This window comes from Triplophysa rosa, linkage group LG24 (genome assembly GCF_024868665.1).
Source record: "Triplophysa rosa linkage group LG24, Trosa_1v2, whole genome shotgun sequence".
In the NCBI taxonomy this organism is placed as follows: Eukaryota; Metazoa; Chordata; class Actinopteri; order Cypriniformes; family Nemacheilidae; genus Triplophysa; species Triplophysa rosa.
Genome location: NC_079913.1, coordinates 2,627,631 through 2,650,918, shown reverse-complemented (window position 1 = coordinate 2,650,918; position 23,288 = coordinate 2,627,631). Strand labels below are relative to the sequence as shown.

At 40.3% G+C, this 23,288-nt stretch overlaps 1 protein-coding gene across 1 annotated transcript; it reads left to right on the top strand.

Annotated features, from left to right (window-relative positions):
- Positions 1–1,068: 1,068 nt before the first annotated feature.
- LOC130547886 (receptor-type tyrosine-protein phosphatase zeta-like) lies at positions 1,069–23,175 on the top strand. Its single transcript, XM_057324242.1, has 31 exons — positions 1,069–1,287; positions 7,313–7,378; positions 10,538–10,717; positions 11,451–11,602; positions 11,756–11,851; positions 11,965–12,031; positions 12,131–12,288; positions 13,889–14,039; positions 14,708–14,892; positions 15,035–15,161; positions 15,573–15,625; positions 15,702–16,038; positions 16,133–16,276; positions 17,662–17,806; positions 18,389–18,480; positions 18,567–18,652; positions 18,945–18,965; positions 19,106–19,202; positions 19,285–19,361; positions 19,451–19,585; positions 19,729–19,863; positions 19,949–20,097; positions 20,193–20,328; positions 20,412–20,558; positions 20,645–20,738; positions 20,845–20,918; positions 21,003–21,131; positions 21,214–21,363; positions 21,481–21,623; positions 21,729–21,864; positions 21,955–23,175. Exons 1-31 carry the CDS (start codon positions 1,245–1,247, stop codon positions 22,087–22,089), a joined length of 3,840 nt encoding a protein of 1,279 aa, XP_057180225.1. The 5' UTR covers positions 1,069–1,244; the 3' UTR covers positions 22,090–23,175.
- The last annotated feature ends 113 nt before the right edge of the window (positions 23,176–23,288 follow it).

Sequence of the window (23,288 nt, the reverse complement as noted above, 5' to 3'; positions counted from 1 at the left end):
TATAATATTGGGAGTATAAGAAAGTGAACTTGTGCTTAATAATGAAGTTTGAGAGAATGTGAACTGTGAGTGTACATGTACAATAGGCTTTCTCTGAATGAGGAAGGAGCTGTATCAAGCTCGTCCAGCAAGTGAAGTAGGTGCCCTGCATAAATTATGTAAATTTAGGAGAAAGGATAACAACAGGGAGTGCAGTGTGTTGGTGAGATTTAGTTTAGATGAAACCATATATGGTGAGTGGAATCTTCAGAAGAAAACAATTATTGTGATACCGGTATACTGTATTTCCCAAGCATTTTAATACCATTTCACAGTACTTGACTGAGAAGGCTAATGAAATGTAATTAAATGAAAAAGTTTTTATTCATGATCAGATTTGTTTTCCAAAATGCATTAAACTGAATATGCTTGTACTGTAATCTACATGCTTTTTTTATAGAAAATTAGAAATGAGCTTTGGGTAAGCTCCATCAATCACCTAAGCTTAACGTAATAACGCTACAATATAATGTTTTTAAGTAGCATTTTTTTTAAATAAGTAAAATAAATGATGTAATATGATAAGATGGTAGATATGACCCATCCCATTTAATTTATTCTTTATCTTTATTTTCTCCTCATAATTCAACAGGTGTCACATGGAGCAACTGTTTAGCAAACAGTTCCTTGGAGATGATTTATTCTGCATCTGCAAAAACATATTGCTGAATAAACCATTAGAAACCACCACAGAAATTCTTGGTTATAATGGGAATTTTATTGATTTTAATGGACACTACATAAATGAAAATTTGCATTGGTTTTAATGGTAAACTGCTTACGATTCATTATGGTATTTGTATGGAAAGGATTTGTGTTGTTTTTATTGCAGAAAAAAATTACATGAGACGACGACTATACACAAATGTTGTGTTTTCTATGCTATATAAGCTCTCAGCATATTATAATTAGACTTTTTTTTTATTTTTTTGGATGTCATGATGTTTGTTGATAACGCGCAACCCGTTAAATGGACAGTAGCTACGATTGATTGTGCGCGCGCCTGTGGGCGGCGCGTGAACGCAGCATCTTTCCGCGCGCGCTGCGATCTTGTAGTAAAAGCGGTGGCGTGGGAAAGAAGAGCTGGATGCGTGAAACATTGACATGGATCCCCTGTAATGTCAATTTAATAACTGGCATTGCGTTAACGATAAATTCACGTTGTCTCTACGTTTTTTTTCTCTGTGTTTGAGTTAAAACTGAAGATGCATCTGATCGTCGCGCAGCTGTGCCTCATCTGTATGATAGGTAAGAAGTACATGCAGTGATGAGTGGGATTCATGTGTCTGTAAAGATTTGTAAATGGATGCGTGTTGCGTAAAGTTGTGTGTCCACGAACAGCTTTGTTGGTAGAGTTTATGCGTGCATTTAAGATTTTTGATTCCAGTCAAACTATAGTTTAATATGATTATAACATGAGGTTAAATCTTTTTTTCTCGGACACAAGAATAGCAATACCTTTGGTTTTTGGTTATTAGTTTTAGTTTCTTTTTCAAATGCAAACGTTTAATGATATTTAGGTTCATTATTTGCTTAATGCATGATTTAAGGTTATTACAAGCGTGTCATAGGACGTCATCAGTCAAATGTAATTTTTGTTTGAAAATGTCTACATTTATAAATAAAGCTTTATTATTTTGTCATCAGAAATGCATACAGGCTAATGGCATATTGCGATCACACCTGATATTAAAATACATAAGAATGTTCTGCATGATGCAGAATATTTAATAGTTTACTTTTAGTTCACACGAGGACTTTGGCTCTTTGGTCCTGGCATCTGATCACCATGATGATGCTTTAATCTCTCTGTCTCTGTTCATCCTGCTGAATGAAATGTAATTGGACATGGTGGGAACATATAAAGCGGTGTGTTTTACTGGGACATCTGATGGTTTGACTGGATGTCTGCTCTCGCTGGGGAACGCGCGCTTGCTGGCGGTCTGCTTTTTTAAAGTTGATCTCAGCCCTGCTGCAACAATATCTCATTGTCCTGAATTTATATCACTGCCGAACTTCCTCTGAACCATTTGTAATTCTCTGCCCATGAGTTACATATTTTTTATATGCTTGTGTCAGAGATATGGAGACTGCTGGCACATGTCACCCTGTTTGTGGATGTGAGGGCAGAGGAAGCCCGTGTCCTGCTATTGTGTCTGTGATGCTCATTCACCAGTTAATGCCAGCGACAGGAAGAGAGAGTGCCTGTAGGGTGATGTGCAAACAGCTGATCGATCATTTCACAGGAGGGTGACCCTGTCATGTATAAACAGAATAGCTCATAGCATGAGCGAGGTCTCGAAAGTCGATTTAGTTCTTCTTTTTCGAATGCCTGGCAGTGGGAGATTGATTTTTAGCGATTTACCCACACATTCCAAACAAATTTTAGATGATCTGTGACGGGCATTATCATTTTACCGTCACTCTTTTTGACACGAAACATGAACTCGGATGAAGACTGCAGAAATATGGCATAAACGTTAAGGTTCTCTTCCCACCAATTATCACTTTCTGTTTGCTTCATTACGAGCCTGTTTAGTTGTTCATGGGCTTTGCCTAAATGGAATTTGGCACCATAAGTCCATGAAGTTGCATGAGTCCACAGAGAGTGCAAAAAGGACATACTAAAACAGTAGTAGCATTATCTCGCTGTTTTAGTAGTAACTTGTAAGCTTTATACAGCTATATGCACATGACATATTGTGGCCTGCAAGTCTGCAGTCCTATTTTAGAATGAAAAGCTCTACTGGTTCTGTTTGTCTTTAAGTGAGTTTGCCTGAAGTATTTGCTGTTTTCTGCAGTAAAAATCTACAGAGTAAACACCTGAGTTTATGAAACTTCGAAGCCAAACTGTGCATCTCTTTCCAGATTAGTGTCTCTGTTCCACACTGATAATGAGCATCACTGTTGCATGTTTGTGTCTGTGGGTGTAGACGGCTCTGCAAAGCAGAACTAAAGCAATTAGCAGCTACAGTTCATTTAGAAATCCAGATCGTGTGTAATGTAGCCCAGGGCAATATTGGCTGTGCTGTTACATAATGAATTGAGGTGTAGATGTTAAGCGGAATTGACAGATGTTTTACAAAGGATGTTTTATAACTTTTACTTTTCGGCTTTCTCATATTTGGATCTGCGTCATGTGCTGGCTGTTCATGTTTGATCTCAAGAAAGTTCCCTGGAGTAAAGCCATTCACTGTTGATGAAATACAATCTTCTCCAAACAAGAATTCTCAGATTGAACAAAACTGAGCAAGCGCTAAAATAGTCTTCATTTCATTTCTGTTGATTACTTTCCACGCAGTTAGATTAAAGTTGTATGTTTACTCCACTACTAAATATAGGTTTAAAATGACTTCTGGAAACATCGTCTTATTTGGTCTGTATTGGAATTAAGTTAAACATGTTCTCGCTTTGCATGCCTTGCCTTTTGATTTAAAGTTAAGACTTGCACTTTTCCCAGCGTAGTTTAATTCGATAAGATTTAAAGATGAGTTTCTTAATTCTTTGTAAGCATTGGCTGCAGAATGTGTCTCACTGTAAATGTGAGGAGACGGTGATATTTAATGGATGAGTGAGAAGGAGGCTGTAGGCTGAAGAAAACAAAAATATCTCTTCCTCTTGACCTCAGGATGTGGAAGTAATTGCAGACAGTGTGCTATAAAATCACAAAAGGCAGGGTTCTGTCGTTGCCTCGGTCCAGCAGTGAGGTGAAGAACGCTTATGTGTGGTTCTCTTTGTGAAATGAGCTCGAGTCAGAGCTGCTGTCCCTGGCAGTAGGGGAGGCCGTGGAGGAAGTCACAGCCACCGGAGGTAACGTCTGTTGTCAAGGAGTTTCCAATGGCATGTCCTATGAGAGAATGGAGAGACCGTCCCCTACTCGGATGTGTTGTGACCAGCCAGACAGAAGCATTTTGTATTACCCCAAGCAGCTGTGCTCATATTGCATAATGTCAGGCTCCAAATATTTCTAGATTTTAGGCACATTTTTTTCTTGTTTCAGAAGGCAAAAATGTAATTTATTAAGTTATACAACTGATGTATGAGCAAGTATTAAAATTGTTTACAAAAACAAAAAGTAATAAAAACAGTTTAAACCAAATTTGAGAATCATTTGGGTACTTTGGATTATTTTAGAGCTGGACTGCGTTATAAACCCCCAGCTGTTCACTGGCACCACGATACCTTCCGCTACACACACTTCATTCTCACGCGTACTACGTGTCACTTTCCCTTTGACCTCTGATGCAGCAGCTGCTGATGGCTGACGGTACACACATATGCATCTCTCTCTCTCTCTCTCTCTCTCTCTCTCTCTCTCTCTCTCTCTCTCTCTCTCTCAGTTGTTTGTTTTTAAAGGAAAAATCATTTCTCTTTTGCACAGAAATGAGTTAAACTCAAACACCTGATTGCATATCAGGATGTCAAAGGAAATGATAAGAAACCATCTGTTGCGCTGGGCCCTCTGTCCTATTTATAAACCACAATGAACTATAATTTTGTCCCATTATAGCAAAGCTTTAAACTTTCTTCTGTTTTCAGTTATGACCAAACTGGCTCTTTTCCAACATTTGACTTTAGGAATCCAAACATAATCCCTTCCTTTGGGAACACATGTCATAATTCAATTAGCTGTCAATTTGAACAACTGCGCTCGCAAGTGAATTCAGGGCATGACTCTTCGGTCCCCTGTGAGCCGCTCAGATGTCTAACAGGTGCTGTTCATCATCTGAGAAACACCTCAGCTCAGCCGCTTACTCGCAAGAGTTCACTGCCCGGTTTAACGTCTGTGTTCCATCACAAGGAGGGGAGGGAACTGGGAAGTTATTTTGTGACACTGGAGGATGGGGACTCCGATTTACGGCCGTGTTTTATTCTTTAGTTCGAGACATGGAGTGCTGGCCAGCTTCCCTGAGACTTTTCTAATCCTCTTATTTATTTGAATTACGCCAGCGACGTTTACAGAGAGCAGAGGATGGTTACAATCACTCCCTCATTTATGTGTTATGTTCAGCAGTTCTTCTCGCTGGACACGCAGTTGCCGTCCGCATGCTAAGAGCTTTCCTGCTTGAGGCTGTGTGATCAACTGTTTGCCAGATTTGTCGTGCAGAGTTCCCATTCATGAACTTCCACTCGCTAACTGAACCTAAAACTTCATACTTGTGGTCCATTCACATTATAGTTTCTTCTATTGCAGAAGCAGTTCTATCAGTTTAGGGTAGTCGGAGAGCTACAACTTACTGTCTTTTTGTATGGCTGATGTCAGCCAGTTCTCAGTTCTTTAATATTTTAATGAGAAGACCGAGGTGTACCGATGTATTTTCCTGTTGTCAACAACAAATCTGCTCATGCATGGGCCCTTTACGGCATTATCAGCGTTGCCATAGAAACAAATACTTTCTGATTAATACAAATTTGAGGATGTAAACTGCTCGGAGCAGAATCTCAGATTTATTCCAAACGTGGCGTTAAACTACTTCTGCTTCCTTTGAAGCAGAATCAAAACCGCTCCAAATCAACTCGTTTTATTTGCAAGAAAAATTCATACCCTGTTTAATTCTTTCTTTAATCCTTTAGAGAAGGGAGGGCAGGGTACAGTGAAGGGCTTGTTTTATTGGCAGTGGACTCATTAACATCACATTGCGAGTAATTTTAATCTAATTTGCCACAGGCTTTTCCTTTAACGCCTGTGAAATGGACCCGAGCCAGAGAAGCTCAGAAGCTTAGTGGGGTGCAGGTTCCTGCTCTTCCTCGGAGGATGATGTTGTGTTCCTGTGAAACGGGCCTGATTTGGTTTCACTAACTGAGCAAAAGAGCTTCTGCCAAATGGGATTTGAGCCATAGAATTGTCAGACACAAGGCCTATTTTTGTCTTTTAAAACAAAGCATATAGTATTGTTTTTTGCATTTTTCTTATACAATTATTGTGCTTTTACTGTGTAGTTAGTTTCAAAAATGCTTTAGCCTAGCAAAAGTAGGTGATGTAAAGAGTTATTGCTTGATTGATTTGACATAAAATGTAAACCATAATGCAAACAAGCCCAAAAGACCAACTCATACACATTTTAAACTGTTGAGGATAACATACACAATAAAGCCAGAGGCTTATTTCCATGGTGGTCAATGGAATTGTTAATATCAAATTATCTTCAAATTCACATTACTGTACATACAAATTCACGTCATGAGCTATATGTCTTTGCTGACCCACAGATAGGAAAATATGATACGACTGAATTTACTGTTTCTTAGTGACCCTTTGAAATGAAATTTTAGCACAGATGATTTCAAGAATGACCATCATACAGACAGCAGTACTTGTAGAAACGCTTTTAGAGAACAACTTGTGTCTGACTCCGATTTCTAATAATGGCCCGTTCTATTGCAAAAGTCATCAAAGGATCTATTGTGGGGATTCTCTGGCTCTTCTCAGTCACATTCACTGTGTAATGGGCTCGGAGAGCAGGGACGGCTGTGGCAGGGGCGGCCATATTACTTGAAGGGTGGGTGTCTGGGGGTCAGACTGGTAAAATGCAGACTTTTACATGCTTCATCGGTTTTGCTCTTTTCCAAATCTCTTGGAAGGATATTTGATCCACATACTGACTTCTGAACTAAGTTGGACACAATGTGTATGATATAAGCATCTCCTTAAGAAATCCTGCGGGATATCTCCATTTTCTTTTTGGGGTGAATGTTTCTTTATGTACTAACAGCACATTTGAGGTTTTAGGTGAGGGCTACAGTCCTGGAGCCAGAGACACAACTGTGTGTTTATGTTTATACTGTCATGTGTCCTTTCATCTCGACTTTCTCCTTCAGTACAGTGACATCTGCCTTTTGAACTGTGTGGGCAGGTGTGTGTGTAACCGCACACGCATACATGTGACAGCCGCACACACTTCAGACATTAATGTACCATTAGCATGAGGAGTCATGGTGGAAATGGATAAAAATGACCTTTCTCTCATCACATTTTCATTTACACTCTTATTTACAGCACATACACCGGAGACAGCGATGAGTGAGAGGGAAATATGACACTGACCCCTGATCAGTTTAATGTATCATTTAAAAAGTCATAACCTGCTGTGTTTATGCACACATAATGATGATGTGGTGTAGTCGTGTCTGTTGTTTTTAAGGCAAGCATCATCATTGCAAAAGCTTAAGGGTTTGCTAAAATCTCCCACGAGAGGCTTTATGCATCATGCCCGTGTGTTCCTCTAAATTACTGATGCATTGACTCCAGCTCTCCTCGTCTTTCTTATTCCAGATCTGGCCGCGGCGTACTTAAGAGGTCAGCGCAAATTTGCAGAGGACGTCGACTGGTCTTACACAGGTGGGTACTCCACAAACAATGCCCTTATTGTGCGTTTTCACCAGCCGCCAGTGTGGCATCAACCCAACAGCCTTAAAAATCAGTTCTCCTCTGAATGAAAGATGGAGATAAGGTAGCATTAGAGGGAAGTCAATAATGCCGGATCAGTGTCGGTTATCCAATAGAAAGACGGCAGTGATTCGACCTTCTGAATGAGGGGTAGCAGACGCACTGCCAGTGACCTGCCTGAGCATGGAGATTAAATGAAGTCTTGGACACTTCACGTTCCATAAAAGGCTTTAAAAAGAGCAAGTGACATTCAGGATCGTTTGAGAACCTTGAATTGTGGCTTTTAAATCAACCCGCCGGGAACTATGAAAATACAGAATAGGAACGAATTAGAATAGAACTGAAAAAGCTTTGTGGATAAAGTTTGTGCAAATACACTCTTAAGAGCTGACAGAAATAAACAGACGGGCTTTTATGCATTTCAAATTGATAGTCTTGTCTGGGAAAATGAACTAAAAGCATTTGTGCCTTGTTCTGTTTAGTGGGGTGTACACACGTTTAACCACCCGCCATTCACTAGAATTAGCATATATATTTATAATTGAGATATTATTTATATTTAGTTTACCATGTGTACAGTATGATGCTTGTTTTATGATGAGGCTAATTGTGTATTTCAAACGTGATTTATTTCTTTGTTATAATATCTTTTTTTTCAGCTTTTAGTGTGGCGTTAAAAGTGCTGGGTATGATGTAAAATGAAAATACATGTGAAGGTTTGAAATTTGTTTGTCTGAGCTCGCTGTGAAGTAGAGCGGGATACCAGCATTGTGTGTGTGTGTGTGTGTGTGTGTGTTCACTGAGATGAAACTAAATGAATTAACATGTGAAAGAAAAGATTTCATTGTGAGGCCCATCACAGACCTGCAGAGAAGGAGAAAGATCCACGTTCCTCTGTTTTAACTCAAATTGTTTCACAGAAAAACCTCTCTCCTTAAACAAAGCCTGTCAAGTTTTAATGCTAATTTGTTCACAGACCCTTGAAACTTCAGCTGACAGTCACGCAGTGATCGTATAATGCATTCGACTTCCACCTGATGTGTGGGAAATGTCTTTTCTTTCATCTCTTTTTGTTTTGCCTTTTGCCTCTTAATTAGAGGGATGCAATGGAGAGCGACAAGAAATGATTACAGAGAGCGTGGAAGTGGGCCAGACTTGAACCTGCTTTGCCAATGAGAGCACCGTGGCTCAATGTGTCAGAAGGATTCGAATATCCTGATTGCTCAGTTTTATAAAGATTCTGCTGCGGTGGTTGTTGAATAATTGTCTTTATAAAGGAAGAAGGAGTGCAGTTTGTATGGAGCTGCCTGTGCAAGCAGCAGACCACAAGACTTACCTCTTTTTGGAAAAGAGTTCTGCTCACATGATCATAACCAACGTACCATGTCAGTCCCCCGTCGACCCTCTTTTTCAAACCCCAGGGGTGGGCTGTGAGTTGTGCCTTTGGCATCTCCTTCTCGTGTCCCCATCTGCTGCGGAGGCTGTTGGCTTTCCTGTCATCTACATCCGTGGATAACCTGCGGATACAAGCGAGCTGGAGATACCCACAGCACCAGAGCATTCTCTGCCGTTTCCGTCATCCATGGGCAAATAATATAAATAAAGTCTAAATTTGTAATTCTCCCTATTTGATTATAAAAACGCAGAATTTCAGTTTTCAGTAATAAGATTAAAAAAAAGAAAAGAGCATAATAATAAAAAAGAAAATAATAAGTAAAAGTAATGCTAAATGCAAATAATAAAATGCATCTCTACATATAATGTTGACTTGGGTAGCACTGTTAATTTGGTTCAAAATCCTTTTTCACGTGTCTGCATTTTATTAAACATCAAATATGATCTCCACGAGTCTGTCACAGCTTTTTCATATTCAGTGAGGTCCGAAAGTTCTTTTGATACGGCGTGTTTCTTTTTTTGTATTCATAGCAGGTTCAGAAACCTTCACGTAGATCGTGAACTATGCACTACAAATCTTCCACAGAGGAGTCGTCTTTTTCAGATAATTGGAATGTGAAATCAGACTGAATGATCAGGGTGTCATTATGGAGGGGGATGAAAACCGTTCCAGACTCTGATTGTTTCCTGTTCCTTATTTATCATAAATCACCGGTTTGTTTAAAGACCAGAGCTCATCCCGCCCGTTCCTGTTGCTTTCAATCACGAGCAGTCGTTGACCTCACATGCAGTTAAATACAAATATTCAAAATGTCAGAGCGGTCCAGAAGGCTCCGAATCCTTTAAATTACTTCAGGTTCTGCATTTATGCCACGTCCCCTGAAAGCGCTCAGACTGTTGGTTACCATAGCAGCAGCCGTTCTCTTTGATTACAGCGTGACCGCGCTAGCGTGTGTTCGGGGCCAGATGCTGAACCGCTGTATCCTCGCAGACTCATCAGTTCACCTGCTGTCACAGCCGGCAGACGCTGTTTTCCCGTTGTCTGAGGACATCATCAATCTGGCTAATGGCAGACATTTGTCTCACATGTCGATATGAAGCGCCAGAGGATGTGGATTTGTTCTCTTGGGTGGCAGACGTAATTCTTTATAGCCTTTTAGGAACGTATTATTAATTATGTCAGAGTTACAGCAGTACGAGAGGTGTAAATAAAACCATTGTGAATACGTGATAATCATCCTGACGGGACGTTAAAGCTGCTAATTCAGATCTAATGTTTTAGGTTAAAGACATGTCCTCCGGGACACTTTTAATCAGATGTGTTTGTTTTGTGTGTGTGCGGTTTATTGGTTGGGCTTGTTTGTTCAATGATGTGTGACTTGTGGCCATCTGCTCCATGAGGATCATCTGCTGGAGTCAGTGTGATATATCATCATGCCGCCTGTATTATATACGTTCACCACCAATGTATGTGGTATTATATGTTGTCAACGGTATGGACTCTTCATATGCCACAGCATGTGCTTCAATATGGTGCCATATGTTTCTTTCTCCCATTTTCTTTTTAGATTTTATTCATAGCATAGAAGACAGCAAGTGGGAAATTATAGACATTATATGGGATTTTTTTAAAATAAATGCAAGTCATTTTTGCTTTACCTGATTTGTTTTGAGGCAGCATGTCTTAGTTATGTTCTGTGTCCTATGCTTTTTAAGGGGCTCTGAATGAGCAGCACTGGGCCAAGAAATTTCCAGTCTGCGGAAATGCCAAACAGTCACCCATTGACATCCATGAAGACTTCACTCAGGTCCGGATGCAGTACCAGGACCTGCAGTTTGAGGACTGGGACCGGCCCACCTTAGATTCCACTACCATCACCAACAATGGAAAAACAGGTCTGCACACCCTCACGCTTTAAGTTTTCTATTTTTATGAGACTCAAATCCATAAAACATAGACAATAGGCTTGTGATGAATTGATGATGAAATTGTTTGGAGATGTCCTATGTTTAAGCCAGGACTAGGCCTTAGTTAAATAAGGATATCCAATTTTTAAAAACATGCATACTTTACAAAAAAACATGACTGTGTGCATCTTGAGACAAAACAATCGCACTGATATATTTTAACTAAGATATGTGTAAATTGTTTTCGATCAAGACACCTCTAACATTTAAGTTTAGGCTTAAGGCCTGTCCGAGAAACCGCCCCCAAAAGAGCAATTAATCCTTATGGCTAGACAAAGTGAAGTTATACTGACGTCTTAAGTCCCAGAGTGTCGTCCTGAAATGAACGCAATTATGACTAATGGAGTTGCCGAAGAATGAAATCTCCTGAAATGTCAATCATTTCTCTTTGTCACACCCGTGAGTGACTGCTGGTCCTCTATCGACGGGCTGTGCATTTACAGATGCACGGAAAGAAAAAAGCTCTTTCTAGAAATGACAGATTACACGAACAAAAAGCTGAAGTATAAAATGAATCTTTTATCAAGGTGAGTGAAGATGAAAGCTGAATTATGAAATGTGAGCAATTAGACTCTCTGAATGAAGAACACAGTTACACATCGCTTGTGCGGGGACACACACCAAGCATTCATTATATTTGTGTGTGTATTGTGTTTCTCAGTGGTGATCGGTCTGAACAGTCCGTACTACATTAGTGGAGGAGGGCTCAGGTCCAGGTTTAAAGTGGGCAGGATCACGTTCCACTGGGGACGATGTAACGCCACTTTAGACGGTTCAGAACACGGTCTGAGCGGCAACACGTTCCCCCTGGAGGTAAAGTCCCAACACGCACTGAAATTACAGTAAAACGCATTACAATTTCAATGTCGACATTCTCATGCATGTAACTGACATAATATGACATTTGAAAAAAGAAACCTGTGTAGCCGGATTAGGTAAATGAAATATGTTTATTGTGGCTCCCAGATGCAGATATATTGCTTTGATGAGGAGGAGTTTGAATCTGTAGATGATGCTATAAACAACGGAGGAAAAATTACAGCTCTCGCTGTCCTCTTTGAGGTAAGATTACATCACATAAACACTCACCGTCACATCTAATATTTACATCTGTAACACGTCTATTTAAAAGACCATAAAAACCTCAGTTAATGCATCTTTGATTGGATTTTCAGGGCAGTATTGAGGATAACCAGGACTATGCTGGCATTATTGAAGGGGTGAACAGCGTGAGCCGATTTGGTACGTCAGTTTTTATCGTCACACAAGCTATTTAATATTTCACATTCATCTCTGTTTAAATGTCAATAACACCTGAAGACGCCTGTGTTTGATGTGAAGGTAAAAGCAGTCCCCTGGAACCCTTCTCTCCGCTGGCTCTGCTTCCACAATCCACAAAAAAATACTTTGTGTACAATGGCTCGCTCACCACACCGCCCTGCACGGAGAACGTGGAGTGGATTGTGTTCAAAAACACAGTGGCCATCTCAGAAACCCAGGTTAGGACATTGGCTTGACGTCTGTTGTTGATAATGTCTACCACTTTTCTTAAAGAAACAGTTCACCTAGAAATGAAAAGCAGTGGGGTCAGGTTTAGGGCTGTGTGTGAGAGAGAGGTAAAATGAAGCGTGTTGAATACATCCTTGAGAGCTCTTTAAAGCCGTTCTCGAGCAGACACAAGGGCTTGCGTTAATATTTTAGCTTGGCAGAGTCTGATGTTTGGGTCAGAGAAAAGCCCTCAGATTCAGAGACACTTTAAAGCTCGGTTTTAGGATGCGAGAGGGGTTTCTGTGCCCTCTTTTTGGCTGGTATTGTTTACTCAAGTGTGTTATGCTTTGAGCCCAGCAGGAAAATTTGATGCGGAGAAATCTGATAAATCTAAGTAAAGCTGACAAATCTTAAGCGCTGGTTTAATGTCACATCTAATCTGTTTTCAGATTCACTCATGCATATACAGACGTGCTCAAATGTTTTGGTACCCTTACAGCTCATTGAAATTCCTCCTGAAGAGTGATGAAATTAAAAGCTATTGTATCTACTTGCATGCCTTTGGTATGTCATAGAATAAAGCAAAGAAGCTGTGGAATCTTCTACAAAGATATTCTAAAATGGCCTGGACACATTTGTTGGTTCTCCTTAGAAAAGATGTACATAATTGGATTATAGTGATATTTCAAAGTGAAACATGGAGGAGGCTCGGTTATGTTTTGGGGCTGCTTTGCTGCATCTGGTACAGGGTGCCATGAATCTGTGCAGGGCACAATGAAATCTCAAGACTATCAAGGCATTCTGGAGCGAAACGTAATGCCCAGTGTCTCTGTCTCATAATAGATAATGACCCAAAACACACAGCTAAAATCACCCAAGAATGGATAAGAACAAAACATTGGACTATTCTGAAGTGGCCTTCTATGAGTCCTGATCTGAATCCTATGGAACATCTATGGAAAGAGCAGAAACTTGCAGTCTGGAGAAGGCACCCATCAAACCTGAGACCGCTGGAGCGGTTTGCTCAGGAAGAGTGGGCCAAACTACCTGTTAACAGATGCAGAAGTCTCATTGAGAGCTACAGAAAACCTTTGCTTGCAGTGATCGCCTCTAAAGGTTGTGCAACAAAATATTAGGTTAGGGGTCCCATCATTTTTGTCCATGACATTGAATAAAGAATCAAAAGCAAAGTCTGATTTCTATGAAATATGGAATAAACAATGGTGGATGCCAATTACTTTTGTCAGTTTCAAGTTATTTCTGAGAAAATTGTGCATTCTTCGTTTTTTGTGGAGGGGTTTCCAACAAATTTGAGCACGTCGTCAGTAAATCTGCCCACATTCATCTTGGTTCTATTTTATGACGGAAATAGAATAATAAATATGTGATTGATAATATGGAATTGTTTATCTTATTTAGTTTGTGCAAGCTGATTGTTTATGTTTGTATAACAGTGCTCTGGATGGAATACTTATACAGTATAATTGTAGACATTTATTTAAAATTGATTTTATTCTCTTTATTATCTTCATTTGTCAAGATTATGTTATAAGCTCATTTTAAACTGTTAGCGCACACTAATGTTGACGATCTGTTTTATCGTGTGTGTAGCTGGAGGTGTTTTGTGAGGTGATGACGATACAGCAGGCGGGTTATGTGATGTTGACCGACTACTTGCAGAATAACTTCAGAGATCAACAACAGCAGTTCATGGGACAAGTGTTCTCTTCCTACACAGGAACAGAAGACATTTCTGCACCCAGTATGCATACTACACACACAAGCAGCATAACACGAGCTTGAAAATGAGACTGTGCTCATTATTTGTGTAAAATGATGATCCGAGGTCATTTCTTAGGGCGACCTCGGCACGTGTGTACATCCCCTCATCTTGAGACCGTGGGTACACATGCCTTTGGCTTTTTAAAAACCTGCAGCCAGTGTGTTGCTAGGTAACCACCACTGGAGCTTTTCCACGAAAATAAATGAAGCAATTTTACTTCAAAAAGAGTGGATTTAGAAGAGGTTCTCTCTGTTTTACTGAAGTTATTAGAATAAAAGCATGAAATGTTTCCCAACAACGTAATATTCTTTCTGGCTGTCTACCCCCTGCTCATTTAAAATACTTATTCCCAACAAAAACAGCAAAAAATGAAATGAAGTTGAAGTATTGAATTGAAGTGGATAGTTCTGGCCTTTCTAGCTGGTTAATACCTCATAATAAAATTGCTTAAACATTTTACTGCCCTTTTTTAATGTGATTTTCAAGAACCAGTTTATAAAGGCGCTGAAGGTTGTGTTATATTTGGAATGTAGTAACTGGTAATGGGGTTGCAAGCATCTCATTCCTTGTCCTCTAAGCTTTTCAGTTTTTGCATTTTTCACCACCAAAACCTAGTTTACAGTCATTTCAATCTCTTTTGCTTTCAGTGTGCAGCTCAGAACCACAGAACGTACAGGCGGACCCTCAAAACTACACCGTTATCGTGGTGACGTGGGAGCGGCCCAGGGTCGTCTATGAGACCACCATTGAGCGCTACTCTGTGACCTACCAGAGACTTCAGGGCAAAGACCCACCCAAACGAAAGTATCTAACCGATGGAGACCAAGATGTGGTGGGGATTTATTTAGATCTAGTCTAAATGTGAATATATCAGTCAAGATGGTAATGCAATGTCAGATCGTGTTCTTGCAATGAAATTAGCAGATGTTTTTAAGAAAAACAGGTGGTGTTGTGTTTTTATCCTTTTTTTTTAGGGGGCTATTATTCACAACCTGCTGGCGAACAGTAGCTATGTTGTCCAGGTGGTGGCGCTGTGCAACAATGGATTGACTGGAAAAATGAGTGACCAGGTTATAGTGGACATGCCTCTGGAAGACCCTGGTAATGCCATCATGTTTCAACACAAAATTTGATATAGGAAAAATGTATATTTAAACAAGAATTTACTAATTACAATTTGCACGAAGTCTATTTTAGAACCAGTATAACGTTTTTGTTACAATTGCAAACAAATGTTATAAAATATATATTATTTAATAATGATATATTTTTTTATTATTTTATATTTTTTATTATTTCTTACAATAGTCATATATAATTCCCGCATTACATTATTGATTATTTTGGTGTTTAAACCATCAAAATAGTTCTAAAAACAAGCTTAATTTTCTTTCTTTTTTATGTAACTGTAAAAAAATATATTTTTTAATAATAAATTCAATAATTTGGGGTGAAATATATCACTGTGACTTTCACTTGTTTTGGAATGAAATTTTTTTTTTGACCCTGCAGTAAATGAGCCGGATCCATTCAGTGACGCTTCAGAGTCTGAGGAATATATTGAGGTGATTTATTTGAAGTATGAAATCATGAAGCCTCTCACATGAACGTGTTGACCTGAAACAGATCATTTATTTTCAGTTGACCTCAGAACCTCCATCTCTAAAGAGCAGAGTAACCCCACAATCCCTGGCTGGTCGAACCAGTTCCATTTCCATCACCCCAGCAACGGACCAACCGGGCTTCCTTTTCCCTGTTGTCAAGACAACCACTGTTACTGTCAAACGAAAAATGACAGAAGAATCTTCTCTTTCGTGGTTACCTGACCAGAAAAAGACAGGAAGTGATGTCAAGCGCCCACCGGTCCGACTCATTCCAGAAGAGGGCGGTGAGCTTCCTCACAGCAACATGGTGGTGACGGACGTATACTATGAAGATGTCCTCAACATCAGCAGCATTAAATCCACGCCTGTCCCAGGTAACGACCTTCTCAAAACACCGCCAGGTATTCGTAGTTCAGACAAACAGGTTGTGTGTCGCTTCTAGAATCTTAATATCTTCTGCTCCTGCAGGACCATTAAGACAAAAACATCCAACAGAGGTCAACACCATCACAGCTCCTCCATCCAATGCAGGCATCCTTGCCTCAACCACAGGCTCATCCATGTCTGCATCTATGAAAATCATTTCTCAGACCACTCAGCCCCTGTTTAATGGTGAGACTGAAGGAACAGCTAACGCGTACAGAAATGAATGATGTGTCCGTTATTTACTCATCATTAAATCTGTGGAACGGAAAAGTATTTCATAGTGACCTTCTCTGTAAATCTCCAAAAAGGACAAAAAATTGAGTTTTCTGAGTTCATATAATAATTTCATTCAAGGATAGAATAGCAAGCCAAGATGTGATTGGCTGATAATTTGTTGTGAGGGTGAGTAAATGATGACAGATTTTTCATTTTGGCATAAACTAGAACGTGCTGTACTGAGCTTTTAACATAGTTTCCCTTGGTGTCTTTGGTTTTAGTTTTATGCAATTTTTTCCTTTAAAGTAGCAAAAGTGCTGGTTTATGAAAGTGATTGTGCTAACAGTAGTGTTAGTGGACTTTAGTGATTACATCATCAAAATCAATAAACACACAGTGATTGATGGTGACGGTGCTGAAACTGTCCATCTCAAAACTAAAAATACTCTTGAGCTTCACATCTCTGCCATGCTTGAAAAACACCCACGGGACTCTCATCTTGTGGATGTTTGAGTGACTCTTCAGGTGGTGGTTCCTCTTTTGCTTCATCTTTTCCCCGTGGAATGGCGAGGGCGCCCCTTAGTGGTCACTTTAGGTGTCGCAAGATTGACGTTGAAGTCTTTTATTGATGGCTGCCTTCCAAGCGCTGCTCTCCTCTGCCATAAACACTGTAGTCGAGAGTTTAAGTCTAACCGTGTTTGTTACAGCTACAACGCTCAGTTATCAAACATCTCATGACATCTCAAAAGTCGATGAACCCTCAGCCCTGTTTTCACACGAGGGCTCTGGACAGCTGCTCTCTTTCGAGGAGCAGAGAGACATCAGCGGGTCGGGTTCGGCTGTCTTCCTGGAGGAGCTCGACCGGGAATGGGAGCTCAACCAAAAACACTCAGGCCTAAAGAAAGCCTTGCTGACAGATGTGAGCAGTGAGGATGAAAACAGTGAAGGATTATCCTCCACATTCTTTGATAGCGAACGCAAATCTGCCACCACTAAAGAACCAGAGAACCCGGCTTTGCTTTCATGGGTGACTTGGTCTCCTGAGTGGGACGCTGGTTCAGGTCAAGGGGGGTCAGGGGCCCTTGAAAATGATGATTTACCTATACAGATCATAATTCCTGAGCTCACTGTGAGACAGTCAGAAGACCAGAACACAGGTAACACTCACACACGGGCAAACATTTGGTGATGCAGAAATAAGATCATTTCACAGACGTTTGGCTCAGCTGAGATCTTTTGAAAATGAAAATACAGATGTTGACGATATCTGAATATGAATAACTCGATTCTATCCAATAGGATTGGTTCATGGCACTTTTTCCCCCCTGTAAGCCCTGTTTGTGTTCCCACATCAGAGGCCAGTAACAGCAGTCCAGAATCTCGTGTCGGGATGGTGGGAGGGACGGAGAAGGAGACACGGACGGTCGTTCCTCTGGCTGTGGTATCAACGCTAACCATCCTGTGTTTGCTGGTTCTGGTGGGAATCCTCATCTACTGGAGGTAAATCATGTTCGGAGACTTTGCTTCGCTTTTACATTCGTGCATTTGGAAGATGCTTTAACCCAGCAACTTGTAGCGCATTGAAGGTACATACAGTACAGCAGCGGATTCCAAACTTGTTTTCAGATTTTTGTTTGTTTTTGTTTCATTCTTTGAACTACTAGCAATATTTCTCCCAAATTTCAAATAAAAATATTGTTTGCATTTATTTTCAGAGAATGAAAACTGGAGAAACGGGTCAAAATAACAGAAAAGATACTGCAAAGAAAACATGTTCATATTCACTTTAAAGCAATACAACAATCATATCTGTACATGTATTTAGGAAAAGTTCCAAAACAATGTATGACGGTTGTAATGTGTCATTGTCAGTCTTTCACATTGCTGTTGAATGACTTTTTGTCACTCCTGAGGTTTGATTTTGTTGACACTCGAAAGACACGGGACTGGAATGGCCACAATACATCTAGAAATGCCGAATACATGAAAATTTCGAAGATTTATGCTCTCCATTTAATCACATTGATGTCCAGGAGAAATAAGTTTTAAAGATCATGTTTGTGTTTTACGGGTATCTTATAGGAGGTGCTTTCAAACGGCACAGTTTTATGTAGAGGACAACATTTCACCCCGAGCCATATCGGCCCCATCAACACCTCTGCTTCTACCTACAGGTGCAAGAAACACGTACCCAAACACATTCTGTTTCTTTATTCTGTTTGAGTGGCTTTTACTGACCGTTTCTGTCTTGTTCTTACAGAGGATAATGAAGCTCTTACAGTAGATGAATTTGTGAAACACATAGCTGATCTTCACTCAAATCACACATTCTCTAAAGAGTTTGAGGTACTTTTTATTGTTCCATTTAAAGCACACATCCACATTCAACCTTAATGTGCCCTGGAAAAGTATCAGGTTATGAATAATTGAGGTTATAAATGCATGCAAGTGTTATGGGATGTAAAGGTGGCACGTGAAGAACAAAAGGTTACAGACTGCATGTTCAGCCACACAAAGCAATAGCCCGTCTGTAGCACGAAACCCATTCAGACCCGCCTCATGTATCTGCACTGACACTCTGTTTGTCCTGGACTTTCATTGTTGTGTCTCTCTGCATTCTCACCCCCTTCCTTATTAGATCCTGAAAGAGTGTTACGAGGTAAGACGCATCCCCCTTGGTTTCATTTATGATAATTGTACACAGATGTGTCAGTGATGCTGTTTGCATGGTTACTGTATGTGATACTGTATGTTGTTGGTTTTCTATGAGTGACGACGTGACGAAATCATTTCTTTCAGGAGATTCAAGGCTGTACCGCAGATATTGGCGTAACAACCGACAGCTCCAACCATCCAGAAAATAAGAGCAAGAACAGATACGTCAACATTCTAGCGTGTATGAGTCTTTACGTATATCACTCGTGTAAACGTATGTCTGTGTATAAATACGTGACTAATACCGCTGCTTTTTTGTACAGATGATCACAGTCGAGGTAAACTCTCTCAAAACACCGATGGACGGACCGGGGACTACATTAATGCCAACTTTGTGGATGTAAGTCATAGTCGAAGTGGGTTTTGTTAAACACGGACTCATTTTTTGAACTGATAAGCTCGTGTCTGTTTGTGAATAATGAACACCAGGGCCACAATCAGCCGAAAGCATATATCGCTGCGCAGGGTCCACTGAAGACCAGTGTGGAAGACTTCTGGAGGATGATCTGGGAACAGAACGTTGGTGTCATTGTCATGATCACCAATCTAGTAGAGAAGGGTCGGGTAAGACGAGTTCATCTCGAATGTCTTTCGTTCCTAAGGCATCACAGTGCAAAACGGTTTCATCATTTTGATAATGACATTACACTATTTTGGATATCTGGAAAACTAGACATAACCTAATAATTGGTGCGTGTATCAAACAGAGAAAATGCGATCAGTATTGGCCCGTGGAGAACCAGGAAGACTACGGATGCTTTTTGGTCTCTCTGAAAAGCACCCAAACGCTTGCCTACTACACGCAGAGAACGTTCACTTTGAGAAATGTTAACATTAAGAAGGTCAATAAGTGCACCACACGTCACACACGTCAAATGAACCTTGTTGATTTCCTGTGCTCACCTTAATGTCCTTTCACGTTGGCAGGGGTCACAGAAGAGAACTGTGATTCAGTTTCATTACACGCAGTGGCCTGACATGGGCGTCCCAGAATACACACTTCCTGTGCTTGCGTTTGTGCGGGCGTCGTCTCGAGCCAGAACTGCTGATATGGGGCCGGTGGTGGTGCACTGCAGGTAGACGCCATGATGACCCACAAATGAGATTTAAACCCAGAATGAATTTTAGGACAACAAGAAAATGCTGTATTGTGTGTGTGTTTTATTGACAGTGCTGGTGTAGGAAGAAAAGGCACGTATATTGTAATAGACAGCATGTTGAAACAGATCAAAGAGGAGGGAACGGTGAACATCATGGGCTTTCTCAAACACATCCGTACCCAGAGGAACTATCTAGTACAGACAGAGGTAACAGCATCCCCTTTGCTTTTCTTGTGGGATTCATGCGGAATGGCGTACTGAGACGGGATATTTTGGTGATGTATCAACAGGATCAGTACATCTTCATCCATGATGTTTTAGTGGAGGCTATCAAGAGTAAAGAGACGCTGGTTTCATCTAGTCACATTCACAACTATGTGTCTGATCTCCTCACACCCGGACACACAGGCCACACCTGTCTGGAGAAACAGTTCAAGGTCAAATCTGTGTGTTTCAATTGTGACGTGATCATCTTTATTAATCGAAGTATGTTGAAATGAATCAATGTCCTTTATTACTGTAGATGGTGAGTGAGACCTCTGTGAAACGGAGTGATTACACTGCGGCTTTAAAAGAGTGCAACATGTTAAAGAACAGAAAATCTTCTCTGATTCCCGGTGAGTAGTTGTAACTCTGTTGGTGTGTTATTTAAAGCTCACCAGATGCAACATTTTCTTCGTTATATTGACTTGATTCTCACACATGGTCTTCTTAATGCCCCAGTGGAGAGGTCAAGGGTCAGTCTTTCCTCCAGTCCTGGAGATTCATCGGACTACATCAACGCCTCTTATGCATCGGTACGTCTTGTGATTTACCCTTGAAATAAAAGACAATATTCTTGGCTGATATGTCGTGATTCGACAAATCTGTGCCGTTTACAGGGGTATCGCCAGAGCCGCGAGTTCATCATTACCCAGAATCCTCTGCCAAACACCACACAGGACTTTTGGAGAATGATTTGGGATCAAAACGCCCAGATGGTTGTTTCCCTACAAGATGCACAGGACCTGGTATGTTGCTGTTTACTGTTACTCACGGATTCAGATTGTATTTAAAAGGTCATGTTTTTATCTTGTTTTCTGACCTGCACAGACCAGAGAGGAAGAGCTGGTGTGTTGGCCCACTAAAGATCAGCCAATCAGCTGCGAGACCTTTAATGTGACCTTCAAGAGTAAAGACAAGGTGTGCCTGTCCAGTGAGGAATCTGTGGTGGTAGAAGACTTCATTCTGAAGGCTTTGAAGGTGAGGAAACTCCTGTTCCTTCTTTTAAACATTAAGTGAACTTTAAATTTCCTCTGGGAGACGGGGGGGGGGGAGAGTAGAATCGTGAAAGTGATCATTTGCGGTTCTGTGTTGTAGGATGACTATGTGCTGGAGGTACGGCATTACCAGACCCCCCGTTGGCCGAACCCTGACAGCCCCATCAGTAACTCCTTTGAGCTCATCAACATTATAAGAGAAGAGAGTTCACGTCAAGAGGGGCCGATCGTCATCCATAATGGGTAGATTTTCGTTTGAATTTCGAATAGTTTTCGGGTACAGTATGCATCGGACGGTCTGTGAATGTACTGTGGGTGGATAGTGTCATAAAGGTTGTTTCTGATCAGGTGTGGAGGATCGAGCGCAGGTGTCCTTTGTGCCCTGACCACACTGGTGAACCAGCTGGAGGAGCAGAACTGCGTGGATGTTTATCAGACAGCGAGAATGATCAACCTCATGAGACCTGGAATTTTCACTGATATTGTAAGAGGATGATCTTATTATTGTCTTTGTTTAAAAAAAGTCATTCAAAAACATCTGTTTGGAAACATTTTGTGTGGTTGTTGTTTGTAGGAACAATATCAGTTTCTCTACAAGTCGATCCTGAGTTTGGTGAGCACCAGGGAAGACGAGAAAGCACTTCACTACTCCGAAAACAACGGCACGGCTCCGGCCAACGCCTCGGAAAGTCTGCAGTCTCTCATGTAGATACACACAGAGACATTTCTTCACCTTGTACATTGAATCAAGAGAAAGTATGTTTAGCTTGAAACCCTCCCAAATTCAACATGGACTATGTGGTGCAAGATATAATGTGATCTTTTATTGTGCCTTTTGTTACCTTTGTTCTTTTAAATGCTTTGATATAATATTATTGTTGCAACTAATGCCAAAATTTCAACTTTTTGGAAAACGGTGACTTCTGTATTGCTGGGGATGTCTTGGGTTTAATTTGACTTTAATTTAACTGTTTAAGAAATATTTATAAGTAGCAGGGAAAATATTTCATAGTGAATCTATTTTGGGGTTTAAAAACGAAAAATCGTAGATATAAAATGCATTCATGAATGTAGTTTCTTAGGACGCGCTCTCAACACGATATGAACAGGTGTGATTCTAATATATACATTAAAACGTATCGGACACACCTACATACCAAAATACATGTGTAGTACTAGGTCTTCTTTGCTTTTCTACTATTCGTTTTTGTTATTGCAGCAGATGTTTGTTTGTTCATTGTAGAAAAATGTAAGTATAGGTCCGTAACTAAACAACAAATTCTTAAATAGTTCACTCGAAAATGAAAAATTCCGTCATCATTTACTCACCCTATTGTCATTTCAAACCTGTAAGACTTACTTTTTCCACAGAACACAAGGAGATATTTTGAAGAATGTTGGAAACAAAAAAAAAACGATGATCCCCATTCACTTCTATTGTATGCACACAAAACCAATGCAAGTCAATGGGGACCAATGGTTTGCAGTTTCCAACTTTTTTCAAAATATCTTTTGTGTTCTGCCAAATAAAGAAAGCCATACGGGTTTGAAGTTACATGAGGGTAAGTCATTTTGGGGAGAGCTGTGCCTTTAAATCTGCAGTTCCATCCATCAGTTCAAACCACTATTCAGCGACTGATATTTTTCAACTTTCATTTACATTTTGTCTAATGTTTTAGTCTTTTCCTCAACCATTAACAGGGCGTACTTAAAGACAAGAAAGCAAAGCCTAATAAAAATAATCAAAACGGATCTGTGTGTGATAGACAAGTTTTGTACATTTCTACCATGTGTATTTGATAAACGTGACTTTGTATTTGATTATTATGGTCACTCATGAAGGTAAGTGGTCTCGCTTCTTGGATCTCTTGAAAGTCAATTTATAGACAATGTATATATATTTATGTA

Coding starts and splice junctions, on each gene's coding strand:
- LOC130547886 (XM_057324242.1), top strand. CDS start 1,245: ATGCATCTGATCGTCGCGCAGCTGTGCCTCATCTGTATGATAG. Junction 14,893..15,034: donor CCGATGGAGACCAAGATGTG/GTGGGGATTTAT, acceptor CTTTTTTTTTAG/GGGGCTATTATTCACAACCT. Junction 21,865..21,954: donor CTGGAATTTTCACTGATATT/GTAAGAGGATGA, acceptor TGTTGTTTGTAG/GAACAATATCAGTTTCTCTA.